At 43.6% G+C, this 19,536-nt stretch overlaps 1 protein-coding gene and 1 pseudogene across 1 annotated transcript; one reads left to right on the top strand and one right to left on the bottom strand.

Annotated features, from left to right (window-relative positions):
- Window positions 1-7,956: 7,956 nt before the first annotated feature.
- Window positions 7,957-9,168, top strand: LOC109762906 (uncharacterized; annotated as a pseudogene).
- A 4,138-nt stretch (window positions 9,169-13,306) lies between these two features.
- On the bottom strand, window positions 13,307-14,593 carry LOC109762912 (uncharacterized). Its single transcript, XM_020321798.4, has 2 exons — window positions 14,429-14,593; window positions 13,307-14,339 (listed from the first exon to the last, which is right to left on the bottom strand). The coding sequence occupies exon 2, from the start codon at window positions 14,315-14,317 to the stop codon at window positions 13,880-13,882; it is 438 nt and encodes a 145-aa protein (XP_020177387.1). The 5' UTR covers window positions 14,318-14,339; window positions 14,429-14,593; the 3' UTR covers window positions 13,307-13,879.
- Window positions 14,594-19,536: the final 4,943 nt, after the last annotated feature.

Raw genomic sequence — 19,536 nt, 5'->3', positions numbered from 1 at the left:
CGTGGAAATGGAAAGATGTGTTTTTTTTCTGTGCCACGAGAGGCATATATTTGCTTCTCGTGAAGGCACAAAAAAATGCATATTATTTTTTTTCTTTCGTGAGAAGTACAAATTTGCTTCTCGTGGAGACACATATTTCCTTCCATGAGAGGCACAAGGGACCAAAAAAATGGTGCTTCCGGCTTGTGTTTTTTTTTTTTCTTCCATTTTTTTTGGAAAAAAGGTTCGTCGAAACCTATTAACCTGGGCCTAGTTTCAAATAACTCGACACGAGTAATCTAATAGTGAAACGGTTCGGGATTTAGATGCACAGTTTATATAAGAGATAAAACGTTCTGAATAAATGAACTAAAAAAAACTCCTAGATTTAGATGAGAAGTTGAAAAGGAAACTCTCAGATTGATAGGGTGGGCGGCTCCTATTTGGCGCATAGAGCGCTGTCTAACACACTAGTGCGTAGCCCCACGTCAAATCATTCGAGTGGGCCGGCCTTGTTTCTCCAGCATTTTCAGGTGCATTCTCGCCCGTTTTTGGGAAGGTTCTACAACTTCCCTAAACTAGGATTTATATTTTCCTAGTGTTTTTGTTTCTGACTCTTGTTTTTCTTATTTTGTTTCTTTTCTGTTTTTCTTTTTGCTTTTTTCTTTATTCTCTTTTCTCCTTAAGTTTTTCACCTTGTTTGCTAATTTATATATTTTAAAATTCGCGAACACTATTGTATTCATCAGATTCAAAAAAGTTCAACAATGTAGAAAAAATTCATCGAATTTAAATTTTGTTCATCGAAATAAAAAATGTTCATCAAATTCAAAAAAGTTCGTCTTTTTTACACTAAATTTTCACCTAACTAAAAATGTATCATTTATTTTTCACAAAATTAACATTTAATTCCAAATTTATTCAGGCATTTTTCAAAAAAACGATGTTCTTCCATATAATTTTTGTTCATCAAATTGAATTAGCGACCATTTTTTAAAACTTATGAACATTCTTTGAATTCATGAAAAAAATTGATACACGAACATTTTTACAAAATAAGGACAATTGTTTTAAAACTACGACCACTTTATGATTTCTGGAACAACTTCCCAAAATTCATTTTTTGTTCATTAAATTTTGATTTTTTTTTCAATCTTCCGAATTTTTTAAGAAGAAAAAAACAGGAAAAAAGTACACAAAATATGGAATAAAAAAACTGGGACACCGAACCCCACTGATGGTCCGGCTCATGTGGGGCTCGCGGGAGGGCAGTGCGTGGGAAAACCCTGTTCACAGCTCGGTGCGTTGAACTGCTGATGCAACTCACAGGCGAAACACAGCATCGCTAGCAACGCATAGGTTTTCTTGGATTTTTTTCGTTTTCCATTTTTTCTCATTTTTTCTGTTTTTCTATTTCTTTGTTGGTCTTCTGTTTCTTTTTCAATTTCCCCCTTTTTTAATAGTTCATCTTTCAAAAATTTCAAATAATGTTCGGGTTTTTAATAAACGTTCACAATTTTTTTCAAAGTTCGTGTTTTAGAAAGTTGTTCATAAATACAAGAAATGTTCACATTTTCGAAAATTGTTCAGAAATTACAAAAAAGTTGTTCTCTAAAAATTGTTTGCAGTGTTTTTGTTCAAAATTCCCAAAAAATGTCCCCGTTTCCAAACGTTGTTCACGTTTTCATTTTTTCTGGAGTTTCAAAAAATGTTCTAGTTTCATAAATTGTTCAGAAGTTTCAAAAATGATCATGTTTTCAAATTTTGTTAATTATTTTCAAAATATGCTCGCATTTCCAAATTTTGTTTTGGAACGTGGAAAAATGTTCCCGCTAAATAAAAAAACTTCATGATTTACTATTTCGAAGATGTTACGCTTTTCTAAATTTTGATCTCAAATTTGGAAAGTGTTCCTTTTTCATAGAACATTCCATTTTTTGAAAAAAATTTGCTTTTTATATTCATAAAATAAGTTGGATCTGCGCAGTGTGTTGGTTCTTTAGGTGTGACGCTACTATGTTTTCAGATACTGCTAGGTGAGTAGGTAGTAGCACGTAGTGGAAAGCATTCGATCCTATGTTCGAATTCCTGTGACAGCGATTTTTTTTGCACTACAATGCGCGTTCGATGTCGGTCTACATCTTCATGGGCCGGCCCAGTCAACGAGTCGCCTGTGCCAAACGGCGACAATTTGCCACAGAGAGCGGCATATAGGAGGTCCCCAGTGGGTGTGCGCTTGCATTTTCGCCAGCGCCCCACTCGCGAAATAGGAGCTCCTGAGTGAGAGCGAGACATAGCGCTACCTCTCTGACCGTCACGTGGGACCCCCTATTGATTACCTCATTCGTGATTTTATTCGTGAAGATTGATCACCTGATTCATGAAGATTGATTGCCCATTGTGATTTTATTGGGTTCCTAAAATATTGATTGCCGAGATATTCAGAAAGAAAGTAGGGATTGATTCGTGAAGATGGATTACCGATCATGATTTTCATGGGCTTCGAAATTTTGATTGTTTAGATATTCAGAAAGAAAGTAGAGATTGATTCGTGAAGATTGATTATCGATCGTGATTTCAATGGGCTCCGAAATTTTGATTTATGAGATATTCAGAAATAAAGTAGAGATTGATTCGTTAAGATTGATTACCGATCATGATTTTAATGGGCTCCCAAATATTTATTGCCGACAATGAGTGTTACCAAATATTGGGCCATAGGATGAAAACTTTGTTAAATAGAAAACGAGAGGGTGAAACAAAAAAAAGAGGGTGTAAAATCATTGGAAGGGGTGGGGAAGGATGGAGAGGTCCTAGTCGGCGTCTTAAGCACCCCCGAAGCTAACCTTAGTGGGCCGGCATATGAACACGTATGCCATCAAGCTGCTAGTGATTGACTACGGCGCGCACATTTCAAGAACTATTCTAGCCGCCCTATTTGAAATAAAACCAATTCACTAATTTGAGGAAAAAAGTTTACTAATTGACCGGTCTGATCAGTTGACTGTTGACTGTTCAAAAAATATGTGTATGTTTTCTGAAAAATCAGGAATTAAAAGAATCATTCACAAAAAAAGTTCACGGGTTAAAAAAAAGGTTGAGGAATCTAAAAGAAAAACTCACAAAAATGGGAAAAGTTCATCGATCTTCAAAAATAGTTCATCGGTTTTGGAAAAAGTACATTCGGTTTGAAAAAAAAGTTCATTTATTTTGGAAAAAATTCATTCAATTTGAAAAAAGTTCATCCATTTTGGAAACAAGTTAATCGATTTTGGAAAAAAGTTCATCGGTTTTGAAAAAAGATAATCGATTTTGAAAAAAAAAATCATCGAATTTGAAAATAAATCATTGAATTTGAAAAAAGTTCATCAAATTTGGGAAAAAAAAGTTCATCAATTAAGAAAAAAGGTTCATGAATTTTATTAAAAAACTCGCATTATAATGAAACAAAAAAGATGAGAAAAGGAAAAGAAAAAATAAACCAACCCAAAGAAAGAAATAAAAGAGATAAAACGAAGTATTTATGCACCAGCGTCGTGATGGTTTGGTGGTAGAGCTGTGCTCTAGCGACAAAGAAGTCGCAGGTTCGAATCATTGTGCTTAGTTCGGACTGCTTCAGGCGCCCGTTTGCAAAATGCATTGTAGGATTCGCCGGAAGGATGGACGAATGAAGATTTTGGACAACATAAGTCAAACGAAGGTTTTGACGTAAGAGGGGACAATACTTTCTTTTTAAGTAAAACAAGTAGAGATAGAGATTTTTGCTTTAGCATTTTGAAATCAGACCAATAATTGATTGACTGGTACGTACAAGTGCTAGTTTGGGCGCATAGTTTGGTTGACTTCCACATAAGTTGTTTGACTCGGACACCACTCTCATATTTTGAGGTCTGAGGCCAGGATTGCTGCCTGGCCGTGGAGCTACTTGTCAAGACTTCATCCAACAAGCCCTGAATTCAACTGAACTGGGCGTGCTACAACTTCTCGACTTGGATAGTCGAGACAACTAGAAGGCAGGCACCCCCCACCTTCTCTCCATCAGTGGCGGAGCTGGTACCCGGCGACCCGGGGCAGCTGCCCGGGCTCCTCGCCCAGCAGCACTTGATAGTGACTAATAAACCACGTCCTAATTAGCAGAGTTTGGCGTTATTTGCCCGGGCAAAAAGTTTCTATGTTTTCCTAGGTGGCTGAGCCTTGCACCGTAGTCTAAATGTAGAGGCCTAGGTCCATTTAATTAATACATTTACGGAGTACGTTGTACCTAGCCTAGCCCAATGCTCGTGGCTCTACGCCTGCACGTCTGCGCGTAAAGGCTTAGAAAAATCGTCGGGGGCTAGTGAAACCCTTGACGCCTTCTCGCCTCCTGCTCCTCCCGCCGCGATCGACCGCGATGGTTCAGTTTGTTCGACAGCAGCGGCAGATCGCCGGGCAATCCACGACGCCTCCTCCTAGCAGTTTGTGGCTTTTCTTCCAAATTCTAATTAGGAGAGGAATTGAGGTGAATTTAGGGCTTAGTCTTGTGCAGCTGTAGGCACACGCATGAGTAATTTGGGGATTCTAATTTCGGCCTATAATTTGCAGTGACATGTGTAATTAAAGATTCTATCACCCCGAGCAGGTTGATTGAAGGAATATCGATCTCCACTTGGCATAGGTATTGTCACTTTTGTTGTCGACACATCTAACCTGACCATTGTTAGTTAGTTCATTCAATCATTCCGAATCATCCAACTTTAATCTTATGTTATTAATTTCAGATATGAGGGGTTTTTTGGTTCCTAGAGCAAGTATTGAGAATGCAAGTGCTGTGCAGCCGGAATCAGAACAAGACCCTCCTATTCATGTTGCTAACAATAGTGAGTTTAATCCGGACGAAATTCAATCTGATCCCGCACTGAGAAAACAAATTGCTGAATATGCACCACAAATTCAAGACCAAGTTAGGAGGGCATACATATTAAAGGGTCGAAGTAAACCAGTATTAGAATTTCGCCGGACGGATTCAAGAGCATTTTCTAAGTCATGGTATGAAAAGTATAACTGGATAGAATATAGCGAGTCCGAGGATGCAGCTTTTTGTTTCTATTGTTTCTTGTTCAAGCAACCTGGAAGGGCTGAACACTTTGGGTTTGAAGTCTTCACCAAAACAGGTTTTAGGGACTGGAAACATGCATGTAGAGCCTTACCTGAGCATGTAGGTGGTCTGAATAGTGGTCACAACAATTGTGTTAGGCATTATGATGATTTCAAAAATCAAAGACAAAGTGTGTCAACCAAGTTCGCTTGTGCAACTGAGGAATCTCACAGATTATATAAGATCCGCTTGACTTCTTCTCTAGAGTGTGTAAGGTATCTCATAGCACAAGGTTTGTCATTCGGTGGCCATGATGAATTTACTACTTCATTGAACAAGGGAAACTTTCTAGAGATGATAGATTGGTTAAAGGATAGCAATGAAGAAGTAAGAGATGCTTTTGATCATGGTGGAGAAAACTGCAAGATGACTTCCGGTGAAATACAAAAGGACCTTGCAAGGTGTTGTGCAGAAGAAGTCACCGAAGTGATTATGCGGGAGCTTGGTGATAAGAAGTTCTCTGTTCTTATTGATGAGTCACGCGATATATCGGTGAAAGAACAAATGGCAGTAATGTTGAGGTTAGTAACTATCTTTTATTTTTGGGGTTCTTTATTTACTTCAATTCTTCGTTCATCCATGATTTATCTTTTCATTCTAATTTTTTGTAGGTATGTGAATGAAGGGAAGGTTGTGGAACGATTTCTATGTCTGCACCACATCAAAGATACTACATCCGAGTCACTGAAGTTAGCTCTTGTAAAGCTTCTTGATCATTACAAATTACAATTTCAAGGCTACGAGGGCAAGGGTATGACGGTGCTTCAAACATGAGAGGTGAATTTAACGGTTTGCAAAGAAAAATTCTCGACGAAAACCCTCATGCTTTCTACGTCCATTGCTTTGCCCATAGATTACAGTTGGTTGTGGCCGCCGTTGCTAGTTCTTCTTGCTCATATATTCATGATTTTTTAGTACATATCATTGATTGTGACCACAACAACTTCATCTTGCAAGAAGATGGAAGTGTTGGTGGAAGAATCTCACAATGATATTTTGGAAAGGCTTGAGAGGGGTGAGATATCTACAGGAAGAGGCTTGAATCAACAGACTAGTCTTACTAGACCTGGAGATACTAGATGGGGTTCACATCATAAAACTTTGCTTCGCTTGGACCAAATGTGGGCCTATGTTGCGGGTTGACGCAAATGGGCGTAATCCGAGCCATGTTGCGGGTTGCATAGAAAAAATGGAGTGCTTAAAATTTGCTCTCGTTTTGAAGTTTATGATAAAGTTGTTTGGTATAACAAATGAGCTCTCACAACTTTTGCAAACAAGGGATACAAATATTGTGCTTGCCTTGGAATTAATTCATGATGTTAAACTCCGGTTGGCTACCATGAGATATAGTGGTTGGGAGAGTATTGTTGATGAGGTCCAACAATTCTGCAATTCCAAAGGTATTCCAGTGCCAAATATGGATGATGAAATACTAGTTCGAGGTCGCTCGAGGCTAGGGGGAAGGACTATCACTAATCTTCATTATTATCGGGCTGAGATTTTCTATGTCGTTATTGACAAAATATGTGTTGAGATGAATCATCGCTTCAGTGACTCAAACCAAGAAGTAATTGCATGTTTCTCGTGTCTTGATCCCAAGAATTCTTTCTCCAAGTTTGATGTACAGAAGCTTTCTCGGCTTGCCGAAATATATAGTGCCGATTTCTCAAATAGTGATCGTAGAATATTGAGGGACCAACTTGAGACTTTTGTTCTTCATTTGAGAAATCATGCTGCATTTTCTGCTTGCAAAGATGTTGAAAGTTTAGCTACAAAAATGGTTGAAACAGAGAAACATTTGGTCTTTCCATTGGTTTACAGGCTCATTGAGTTAGCTTTGCTACTGCCGGTGTCCACGGCATCTGTTGAGAGAGCTTTCTTGGCAATGAAAATTATCAAGTCTAAACAGCACAGCACGATCAATGATGATTGGTTTAATCACTTGATGATATGCTACACTGAACATGAAATATTTAAATCACTCGATGATGAAGTTATCACTCGAAGGTTTCAGGCCATGAAGGCTCGAAAAGGGATTTTACCGAGGCATCATTAGTTGGTATGTTTCATTTCCCATGTGAATACGTTTTTACAACTCCACTATAGACTACTAATTCTTACATTTTCCAATTGCAGGGTCTCTTTTTGGGTGCTTGATCAGACATTTGGATATCAAGTATTTTTTCGCGAGTACTATCATTTATTGAGATATTAGTTGTCGTATTTAATTTTAGTTTTTATTCAAATTATGTGTATGAACAATACAATATCGATTGTTTGACTTTCAAACTATTCCGAATTTATCAGTATCCAGTTTAGTGCCTTATAGTTGTATAATTTGTATCCAATTATTCGGTTGCACTTAGTTGGTTCTTTTAGACAGTTTGCAGTCCGCCCCGGCTGCTAATTTTTCCTGGCTCCGCCATTGCTCTCCATTCCATCACAGTGCGGAGAGATGCTAGACTCATGGGCCCTTTACGGAGGGTTAACAGGGTGGTTAGTGCCTGGTTGGCTGGAATTGAATTAAGTGAGGCGGGCCCCTGGTGAAAATGGGGGGGGGGGGGGGGGGGGGGGGTATTAGATGAGGGCATACACGAGGGGTCGGTAGAGTCCGTTGTTTCTTATCCGTGAGTGTAGTATTATCGATTCTCCTCCGTTTATATCTCATCTGCTCTTTTGCTTCTCTGGTCCGTAGATCTGGTAACTTAATCCTGCTCTGGTTCTTCCTCTATTCTGCGATTGGGTGCTAATTTTTAGTTTTATTTGCAAATTTGTGCCTTTTGTTCACATGAAGTATTAGTCAGAAATTGGGGTTTTGTAACTAGACTAGAAGAGGCACGTCAATGTCGCAAGAACTGGTGCTTGCGGCAATGGCGGCCACGCCCGGTGACATTCTACCTCCCTTGGCCACCCCTGCTCTTCTTCCACCAGCCAAAAGGGTGAATGAAAGACCCGAGTTTTCCCTAAGCCCCACCGGTGGTTCCGGCCATGACGGCGGAAGACTGGTCCAAATGGTCCACGCTTCCGCCGGACCTCATCCGCCGCATCGCCGAATCCCTGCTATCCACCAACGACCTCGACTGCTACATTCACTTCCGCACCGTGAGCCCTAGCTGGCGCGCCGCCACGGATGACCCCATGAGCTATACCTCCGACCCTCTCTTCCGCTCGCGCCGGTTGATCGTCCATGACGAGGACTTCCAGAGCAAAGGGAAGTTGCTCCTTTTAAACACTCACAGCGGCCGCTTCCTTCATAGGAATATTCCGCTGCTCAGCCACCACTCGCAATGTCTACTTGGTTCTAGAGAACAAAATGCCTCCTCACGCGGCCAACATCCTCAACCCTCTCACGGGCGTCGTCATCCGTTTCGTGGCACCTGTGCCCCCAGAGGAGGGATGCGCTGCTGTCGTCTCCCTTGCCAGCTCTGCGCTCGGGCTCACCTTGTTCAACGACTCATCTCACAAGATTTACACGGCCTACGCCCGACAGTGAGAGTTTCCTCATCCACGAGGTTCAGCAAGTAGCTTATGATAGCCTCCGTATGGCGGTCGTAGGCGGTGTCTACTCAGACACTATAGGTCACGCCATGATTGCTCGGTTATGCTGTTCGCTCATGTCTCCAGATGCAAACGACCTTTGTTTTCCAGTGGCTTTGGCTACCGAAATGCTGCTCGTCGGGAGTGCAGGGGGGTCGATCTTTTCTTTTAAAACAGACATCGAGTTAGGTATGCTCGTGGATTTGTACACCATCAACAACTATGCCATCTTCATGGGTCATCAGAGGTGCGTGGTTGTGGCTGTCGATGATGACAAGTTCCCAGGCATCGAGGTAAACTACGTCTACTTCACTAAACAATTGGGTTCGTCCGCTCATATCTTCAAGTGCAACATCAAAGATAGGAAAGTAGAGAGGATCTCCGAAGCTGCCGATTTCGTGAAGCATGACAAGAAGTTTGTCCTTGTTGCTGGCCGTTCTTTAAGGATCATCCACCTTCTCTCCAACTACACCATCAACATCCCGGACTCTCAGTTGGCCTTGCAACAGATTCCATAAGGCGTGGGAAGATCTTCGTTCAACTCTGGGGATCTCGATGACCTACCAACAAGGCTATGCGTTCGCTAAGTAATTGCTCCTAACTACTCTCTAGTCATCTACTTTGTCATATTGGATATGCGGATATGCCTTGCCTTGTAATTGATAAGAAACAACTTGATCCTAGGTTAGATCACCTTTTAGTCGAACTACCGTTTGTTGTCTTCCTACTTAGCAATGCAATATGGTGCTTAATTTCCAGCGGTGCAAAATGTTGGCCCAATTTTTTGCAAAATTTTAAATTCAGCTCCTGCAATTGGACCGTTGAACTTACTACTACCCATTGTTGTCTCTGTAATGAGATCTAAATTTTGTTTCCTAAAACCACATGTTAACTTCTTCTCCATCCATGTTGTTTCAACTGCCTGAATGATCTATTGTTGATACTTATTACAACTCGTATAATTCCATTCCTTTGATATTGATTATAATTGATAGTGTGGTGAACGGTCGTATTGCGATTGTCTCAATAGCGTGGGTCAATATAGCGCGCTACTAGTAAGCGGTTGTCTATAAGCTTTTCCGTAATAGTGTCTGTGGCGCCAACCGTGGCTGGATTTGTCCTTCAGGGTTCTCTGTTAGAGTCGGAGTTGTCCTGTCTTGCCACGGGTGGCTGAGATTAGGGGCAGATCTTCCTGCAGCTTCAAGCGTCCGCTACAGTGTGCGTTGAGTCGACGATCGCGTAAGGTGAAGTCGGAGCCGTTTGCTCAGAGTGTAGGGATGGGGATGACGCCTCTAGGGAAAGAGTGATGACGATGACACATGTGTGTTGTATAGCTGAGGCCCTCTTTGAAGTGGTGTGCCACTCAATGGTTGTGATGGTTTTTATCCGGTTTTCCATAATTAATTGGGCAATCTAGTTTTCGCTTGGTTTTCCCAAATTAACTGAGCAACTTGTTTGTCACTTTTGTGTGAGGGAGAGAGAGAAAAAATATTTCTCACTTTTTTTGGAATAAAACTTGCATAGTCCTCCGCTTTCTATGATTGGACGACCTAGGAATATATTGGGATGGCCCAACTGCAACTTAGGCCTATCCATTGCCGAGTCAGCTTTTACATTGTACAGAACATTCACTTTGTTTTTTCTACGCGAGAGCTATTTCTCACCCGTACCACACGTAACTCGTTCGCCCCTCTGGCGCTGGATGCACACTTGCCTTAATGCGCCGGCCCACCTAAGCGGTTTCAGAAAGGTTCTACAGACCGGTCTGGTCTGATTTTAGAAACTTCCATGCCGGTTATTTTTCTTTTCTATTTTCTGTGTTTCTTTCTCAGGTTTTTATTTTTTTCATACGTGTTTCTCTTATTGGTTTTCACTGTTCTCATCATTTTTCTTTTTCTTTTTTAGTTGTTTTTTCTTTCTTCAAGTTTTTTCAAACGCATGGCTACTTGTTTCAGTTCACATTGTAAATTTTATTATACATGGGTATCAATTCTTTTGATACATGTTGAACATTTTTAAAATAAATTTCTAACATTTTTCAAATAGACATTTAACACCTTTTTAATGGGAAGAAACTTTTTAATGTCACCAACATTTTTTTAAAACGCATGAACATTTTTTTGAATGTCAAATACATTTTTATGAATGGTACAAAATAATTTCTGTAATTACGAATTTTTTACATATTTTCAATATGTTATTAGTTTTTTTTGAATGGTACAACCTTTTTTTAGAAAACAGACTAAAAACGGAAGTAGAAAAAAAAAACAGCTCGCAGGCAAAGTATTGGTACATTTACCTTGGTTTCAGCAAAGATGTCTCACCCCGAAACGTTTTTCTAGGGTTTCGAGTAGCTAGTGGCGGCGCACGGGCGATCTTGCATCTCCGAGGCGTCTAGGCTGAGTTTCGACCCGCAAACTCTCCTTCGATAGCCTTGGAGCTGCTCTCAGGGCAATCAAGGGAGACCCTTTGCGGTCTCGCCTGCCCTTGGAGCGCTCGAGGGAGGGGGTGTTAGGGATTTGAGGAATATCCAAAATAGTTTTTTGCATTACACAATTTTTTTACATTATATAAACATTTTCCCAAATTTCATGAACATATTTTGAATGTTACAAAACCTTTTTTAGTTACACAAACATTTTTTTTACATTGTATAAACATATTTTTACATTGTGTAAATTTTCGCTGGCGTTTGCACCTCTTCCTCTCATTGAATTTTTCATTGCCTATAGCTTCGGGGAAATCAATGGGGGCTATCTCTTGGACTCTATGTTGTTCAGACGGGTCTGAAGTCTGATCATATAACGAGGTTACTACTTTACTTACTAGTTTCGCCTGCCTGTATTAAAACTGTCCAATGTGTTTGCTGCCCAGCCCTTACATTGAGTTTTCACAAATCACATGTGTTTCGAGATTAGTAGGTTTTTGAGAACATACATTGCAGTTTCCTGCATTATCAACCATGGTTGGTGTCAGCTTGCCAACACTAGGCACAGGCGTACAACGTAGGTACCCGTGATAACTGCATTCAGTCACTGATATAACAATGATCTCCAAGAGATAATAAGACCAGCGGCAGTAAAAAAATAGAGGCAGAAGCTGCAGAAGAAGCATTCATTCAGAGTTTCAAATGTATCCTCTGAAACAAAAGAGGGTTTCACAGGTACAAAACTCAACTTCACCAATCAGTGCTGAGAAGTTTACACTGGACCCCTAGACCATCAATCGTCCACCAAGTAAACAAACTGATGTGCCTTTTTTTATCAGGAAAAGCAATTGGTATGGGAATCGAATGAATAAAGAAATCATCGTCACAGAACTAGCTGGTCGTTAACACAAAGCAAAGGAAAATTCATGTGGAAATCTGACACGAATTGAGCGTATAACAGGCGTTCACAAAACATCAATTAATCAGTATGAAAGGAATGAAACTCGTTCTACGAGTTGCAATGAATGTCAGCAATAGCTCCATTCGGGCAGTTGAAACAATAGGGAGGGATAAGAAGTTTACCTGTGGTTCTAGGAAGCAAAACTTACACATAACAACAAACGACATACCCACTGGACTCAGAAAAAGGTTAGTGAGTACTGCTCCAACGAACACCCTAAATACTAAGATCACTAGATAAGAAGGTAAAGTCAATTCTTTAGTTCAAAGAAGAGAGACGCTAGCCACATAAATTGCAAACAGTTGAGTTCTAAGAGGAACCAAGAGATTTTTTTCCCGATAAAGGAGGCTAATATTATCTAAAAATGTAGGATCAAGCGGATACATAACATTATGAGTAATGCCCAGCCTCTGCATAACTAGGATGCAAATAGCCAAACACCAAAAGTCTGACAATTGAAAAAATAACAAAACCGACAAAATGACAACAGTAGAGTTCTATATAGATCGACACTATGCCTATGTCGAAAGTGATGGTTGATCAATCCAGAGGTTATGCTGCCACCGATGTTGAGAAAAGCCTCGTAGCCGTATGCTCCAACCGCGTACTAAGAGGAACCAAGAGATAAATAAATAAAATAGAGCAAAGTCAACTCCTCAGCCCAATAAGATGGACACATGATGCGGAATAGTTGGCAAACATTAGATGATCTCAAGTTTTCCTTGAGTTAGCTAACGATTCAACCTACACTAAAAGTAATCTGAGGATTGGCTAAGGATCCATCCAACCGCGCTCACTGCTGCTACACTAGGGACAAAAAAGCTAATGCATTGCTGACCGGTAAACTATAGCTTCAAAAGGGCTCAACATCCAATGGCATTATCTTTTCTCAGAGAACAAGAGGAGACTATGTTACTTTCAACCACTGTTCGCTGCATATTTTCAACTTGTTTTGTAGTATGATCCAATAAACAAGATAATATCTATGTAAAAATGTACAACATCCGCCTTGAAAAAATATGTAAAGAACATACATAAGCCATTTAGAGACAGCAGCAGCAAGCTGTGTCAGAAATATGTATATGCAGAGAACTTGTTTTTATTTTATTTTTGAACAAAACAGAGAACTTATCTGTGCACCTCTGTTCTTAACAGCAATGGTGCTGCAGATTGTGTCTCTGTAGTAATTCCCAAAAGTATAATAAACAAATAAAAATGTAATCCCCTTCAAATATTTTTTAGAATGCAATTAGTTCAAGGGGTTGAAGAATAGATTCATACACTGACCTTTTTTTTAGAAAAGGAGGATGACCCCCGGCCTCCGCATCTGGGCGATGCATACGGCCACTTTATTAATTATTCTCACAAGACCTTACAAAGTCATACAACAGTAAGACTAAAGCCGCCGTCTAAACAACAAACTGTCGCTACACCTATCCAGTTGATGAAGGGGCGCAGATAGCCTGGGCCTAATACCAAACAGATATCGCAGCCAAGCCTAACATCTAAGACCTGAGACCTCAATCTAGCCACTTGCCGGGTCTAGGGCACACACTGGTCCGGCGTGCTCTCAGAGGCCGCCGCCGCCAACTGCCACCGCTCCATCTTCAGAACTGTACTGATGCATCAACCTTGCTCGGTCCAGCTACCGTCGACGCCACCACGGCGCCCAACGGCACCTCCTCCCTGCGCGCAAACAGCTGAACACGTCGCGGTCGCCACTGATACACCTCAGCGCCATGCTGCCAAGTACCACCAGCCGACACAGCTTGAAGCCCTTGGAGGATCTGTCGTGCGTAGCACCTGCCGACCAGGCATGACCAAGCGTAGCACCTGTCGGTCAGGCATGACTTGACATCTTCACCGAACCTCCGTGCAAGACGAAGCCGCTCCACCTCCTGCCTCTGACTTCCAGCGCTGCTCCAGAACCATCCGCGTGTCGTCGCTCTGGAAGTCGTCGTCCAGGACCATCCAATGTAGCGGCTGGAAGCAACAGAAGCAGGGCTCCAGAGTCCAGAGCGTCTCTCTTGGGGTCGCCGGTGACGGCGCGCCAGCTGGGGCAGACGGCGCGGAAGCACATGTAGTAGTCGACGTCGTTGGTGTAGAGGAAGCACTTGGCGATGCGGCGGACGAGATCGTCCGGGAGCGTGGACCATTTGGACCAGTTTGCGGTCGCCGTGGCCGGGACCGCCGGTATGCTCTCCGGACACCTCGGATCTTGCTTCTCCACTTTGGCCGGGGTGTCCATGTCCAAGGGCGTCGGAAGTTCGCCCGCCATTGCTGCACGCTCCAATGCCTCTCTGCAGAAAACAAAGGGAGATGCAGCGTGAAGTGAAATGAAAAGCAAGAATCGCACAAAGAGATGAACCAGGTAGGATTCGGTGGCTACCAGATCAGATCTAGGGAAGAAGAACAAGAGCGGAGGAGGAGAATGGCCCACGCCCACCCAAATGCAAATGCAGAGAGTAATGAAGCCGAGAGCGAAGTGGGTGGGGAGGGGGGCAGCTGGTCTTGAAGAACTGACGCACGCCACCACCACCAGCTGCAGCTGCAGCACGGCACGCTCCGCTCCGTCCCGTCCCGTCCAATTCAATGCCTCGCCCAAACGGTGGGACGATGCACCGGGCCTCAAAAGGTGAAGCAAAAATATCAAGAACCAGTCAAGAGAACCGTTCGGGCTAAATCGCGTAAATAGACGCTTGCTTTCAAATATGGAAATATGATAATTTAAATGCTTCAGAGAACAGATATTAGAGCAACCCCAACACTGTTCATCAAATCGTCCAAATGATCGGACCGCGCTCTCCAAACACTTTCACCATTTTCACCCCGAAACATGATTTGTTCTAAAGTAACTTGTGTGCATTTTAATGAGAAGAAAAGCCAGACACTTTCACCATTTTCACCATGAAACATGATTTGTTCTAAAGCAACTATTATACCTTTTAAATGAGAATTGAAGATATTAAAGTTTGTTATTCATAATATTGTGGTAAAATTATCAAGATTTACATGGACGTCTTTCCAAAATGCATGAACTCAATATACAAAGTATAAGAAAATTTACAAGCTTTTTTCCAATGAGAATACTTTTTACCAAGGGTAGTGGCCTTCCCCCCACCACGAACAAGAAGAGACGATCTAGTAGAGCTAAACCCCGCGTGGTCCCGTGCAGGTCGAGCCTCCGTATCAAAAACCTGTCTTTCAAATGAGAGCTATTTTTTGGAATGTCCGTGTTTTGGTGCTACGTGGCGCCGGGACCAGATCCACGACTTGGTTCGTGATACTAATGCTGACTTGGTCTGTTTAATTGAAACTTTTAAAGCTGCCTTTTCTACCCCTGAGCTTTCCTCGATTACTGGTGCTGACCGCTTCGTCTGGCGCTGCCTACGGGCTTCTGGTCATTCGGGTGGCATTCATATTGGGGCTAGGGTTGATGTTTTTGATTTTGTTGCTTTTGATCATGGGATTTTTTGGGCTAGCATGGTGGTTTACCACAAGAGCCTCAATGTTCTTTGGGAAATTATGGTGGTGCATGGACCGGCTGATCAAACGCTTTCCTTACTTTTCTTGAATGAAATTGCTGTTGAGATTAGTCCTAGCCATGGGTAGCCCGGCCCGAATGGCCCGACCCGACCCGACGCTACACCCGGGCAGGGCCCGGGCCTAGATTTTGAGCCCGAAGGCCGGGCCGGGCCTAGGCCCGGGCCCACCATTTTCGCGATTTACTGAAGGGGCCCGACCCGAGGCCCGACGGGCTTTATCACTTTCGGGCCGGGCTTGGGCCCAAAAACCAGGCCTGACAGCCGGGACGGGCTCGGGCCTAGGTTTTCTGCCTCGGGCTTTGGTCGGCCCGGCCCGGCAGATGGCCAGGTATAGTTGAAATTGATTCTTGTAACATTTCTTTGGTCATTGGTGGTGACTTTAATCTTCTTAGGTTCCGTACTAAGAAGAGTAACTCGAACTTCTCGTGGCCTTTGGCTGATGCGTTTAATGGTTTCATCGCGGATTGTGCTCTTTGCGAATTACCTAGAACTAGCTCACGTTTCACCTGGCCTAATCATCAAGCCAAACCGATTCGCTCGGTGCTCGATCGTGTGCTGGTGACCTCACCTTGGGGCCTGATGTTTCCCCGTGCGTCCCTAGCTGTGATGTCTTACGTCAGCTCAGATCACTCTCCTCTCATATTGGATTTGGGAATAAGTCCTACGGCTTCCGTCTATAGGTTCCAATTCGATGCCTCTTGGTTTTTGGTTGACGTTTTTTTGACATGGTTTCTGCTAAAATAACCTCTCTTCTTAATTCCCGAGTCCGTTCTTTTGGTCCTATGGATAACTGGCATTTCTGCTCTAATGAACTTCGGAGATTCCTTAAGGGCTGGGGCGCAATCGCGCAACCGGGGCCCTAAAATGTAAGCGCGACCTGTTGGGGCAGGTCTTGGCGCTTGATGCCGAGGCAGACCTGGTTGGGCCGTCGGCTGGCAAAACCGTTATGATCTTGAAGCTCTCCTTATGTAATTGCACCAACAGAATGAGGTTTACTGGAGACGGTGCCACACGATTAACTGGACCTTGAAGGGCGATTCTCTATCTGCATATTTCTTTGCAATTGCCAATGGTAGTCGCCGTAGATGTTTGATTGACAGTCTGGTTATTGATGGTGTTAGGGTGGTTAACCCTCACATCATCATGGAGCATGTGTTTAATTTCTTTTCTGGCTTGTTGGCTGCTAGGCCGGCTTCTGGTTTTATTATCTCTCCCAACTTCTGGCACCATGATAGGAGGGTTTTGGATGAGGAGAATGTGGCCCCCTTGATTCATCTCTCTGTGGAAGAGATTGAGATGGCCATTAACTCTGCCAACAAGAACTCGACTTCTGGTCCGGATGGATTTTCTATCCCCTTCTTCAGACGGTTTTGGCCTATCTTGCGCCCTTTAGTATGCGCTATTATCCAAGGTTTTTGCTTAGGCAATGTGGACATCTCTCGCCTTAACTATGCCATTTTGTCCCTCATTCCCAAGGTCAAGGGTGCTGATTATGTCTCTAACTTTCTCCTCATCGCCCTGATTAACAAGGCTGCCAACAAGGTTTGACACCTGTCGCTCACCATACCATCAGTCATACTCAGTCAGCCTTCATTAAAGGGAGACATATTCTGGAGGGTGTCCTCCGCTTGCACGAAATTGTTCATGATCTGAGAATGTGTGGCACTCGCGCTATTATTCTAAAACTGGATTTTGAAAAGGCTTACGACTCGGTGAGTTTGGGATTTTCTTCGGCAAGTGTTGCATGCTAAGGGGTTTGAGTTTGGCTTCGTGCATAGAATGATGTTGCTGGTGTCTGGGGGCACACGGCAGTGGTAGTTAATGGTTCGATCGGAAAATACTTTGTCAATGGCAGGGGCCTACGGCAAGGCGATCCCATATCCCCTATTCTTTTCAACTTTGTGGATGATGTGTTGTCCTGTCTGTTGGACCGGGCGGCCTCGGCTGGGCATATCACTCCTGTCATTTTCCATCTACTTCCTCACGGCATCACTCACCTCCAATATGTTGATGATACGATCATATTAGTGGAGCTTAATGATTCTTGCCTTACCAATCATAAGTTCATTCTCCTATGCTTTGAAGCCTTGTCGGGGCTAAAAATCAACTTTTCTAAAAGTGAGGTCATTGTCACTAGGGTCAAGGACAATGAGGCTCTAAGGGTGTCCCAGCTTCTTAACTGTTCTCTTGGGTCCTTTCCTTTCAAGTACCTGGGGCTCCCTATCTCCCTATTCCACCTATGTGCTAAGGAATTTAAACCTCTGGTTTCTAAGGTGGGTAATAGAGTTATGCCCTGGCATGGTAGATACAACACCTCAGCTGGGAAGTTTGTCTTACTAATGCTTGCCTCTCTTCTCTTCCTATGTTCATCATGGGCTTTTATAGACTGTCTAAGGGCACTCATGAGGGTTCTGATAAGCATAGAGGTGCTTTTTATTGAACTCTACGGATAACAAGTGTAAGTATAGATTTGTCAAGTGGGATATTATTTGCAGACCTAAAAGCCTTGGGGGCTTGGGATTCTGTATACTTCCATCATGAACACTTGTCTCATTACTAAATGGTGGTGGAAGATTATGACCGTTAAACCCAGCACCCTTTGGTTTGATCTCCTTAAAGCTAAGTACTTCCCTAATGGCAGTCCCATGTTTGCTTCGGCGAATCATGGCTCACAGCTTTGGAAGGACCTTGTTAGGGTGAGGGATGTTTCTCGGGAGCAAGTCAAGTTTGTGGTCAATAATGGTGTCTCCACCCGTTTTGGTTGGATTGGTGGACTGGTGACTCCACTCTTGCTGCTGCTTTTCCTACATTGTTTTCTTATTGCTCTTTTCCTGAGATCTCAATCTCTGAGCTCTCCCAGAATAACTGGGACTTGGGCTTCCTGTTGGCGAACGTAGCAGAAATTTAAAATTTTCTACGCATCACCAAGATCAATCTATGGAGTAATCTAGCAACGAGGGGAAGGGGAGTGCATCTACATACCATTGTAGATCGCGATGCGGAAGCGTTGCAAGAACGCGGATGAGGGAGTCGTACTCGTAGCAATTCAGATCGCAGTTGATTCCGATCCAAGCACCGAAGAACGGTGCCTCCGCGTTCAACACACGTGCAGCCCGGTGACGTCTCCCACGCCTTAATCAAGCAAGGAGAGAGGGAGAGGTTGGGGAAGACTCCGTCCAGCAGCAGCACGACGGCGTGGTGGTGATGAAGGAGCGTGGCAATCCCGCAGGGCTTCGCCAAACACCACGGGAGAGGAGGACGAGGGAGAGGGGTAGGACTGCGCCGAAAGGGAGACGTTCTCATGTCTTGGGCAGCCCCAAACCTCAACTATATATAGGGGGGGAGGGGGCTGCGCCCCCTCTAGGGTTTCCACCCCAAGGGCTGGCGGCCAGCCCTAGATCCCATCTAGGGGGGCGGCCAAGGGGAGGAGAGGGGGGGGCGCCGCTAGGGTGGGCCTTAAGGCCCATCTGGACCTAGGGTTTGCCCCCTCCCACTCTCCCATGCGCCTTGGGCCTTGGTGGGGGGGCGTACCAGCCCACCTGGGGCTGGTCCCCTCCCACACTTGGCCCACGCAGCCTCCTGGGGCTGGTGGCCCCACTTGGTGGACCCCCGGGACCCTCCCGGTGGTCCCGGTACATTACCGATATCACCCGAAACTTTTCCGGTGACCAAAACAGGACTTCCCATATATAAATCTTTACCTCCGGACCATTCCGGAACTCCTCGTGACGTCCGGGATCTCATCCGGGACTCCGAACAACATTCGGTAACCACGTACATACTTTCCCTATAACCCTAGCATCATCGAACCTTAAGTGTGTAGACCCTACGGGTTCGGGAACCATGCAGACATGACCGAGACGTTCTCCGGTCAATAACCAACAGCGGGATCTGGATACCCATGTTGTCTCCCACATGTTCCACGATGATCTCATCGGATGAACCACGATGT

Source organism: Aegilops tauschii, chromosome 3 (genome assembly GCF_002575655.3).
Source record: "Aegilops tauschii subsp. strangulata cultivar AL8/78 chromosome 3, Aet v6.0, whole genome shotgun sequence".
NCBI classification, from domain to species: domain Eukaryota; kingdom Viridiplantae; phylum Streptophyta; class Magnoliopsida; order Poales; family Poaceae; genus Aegilops; species Aegilops tauschii.
Note: the sequence above shows the minus strand (reverse complement) of the source record. Positions and strands in the feature narration are given on the sequence as shown.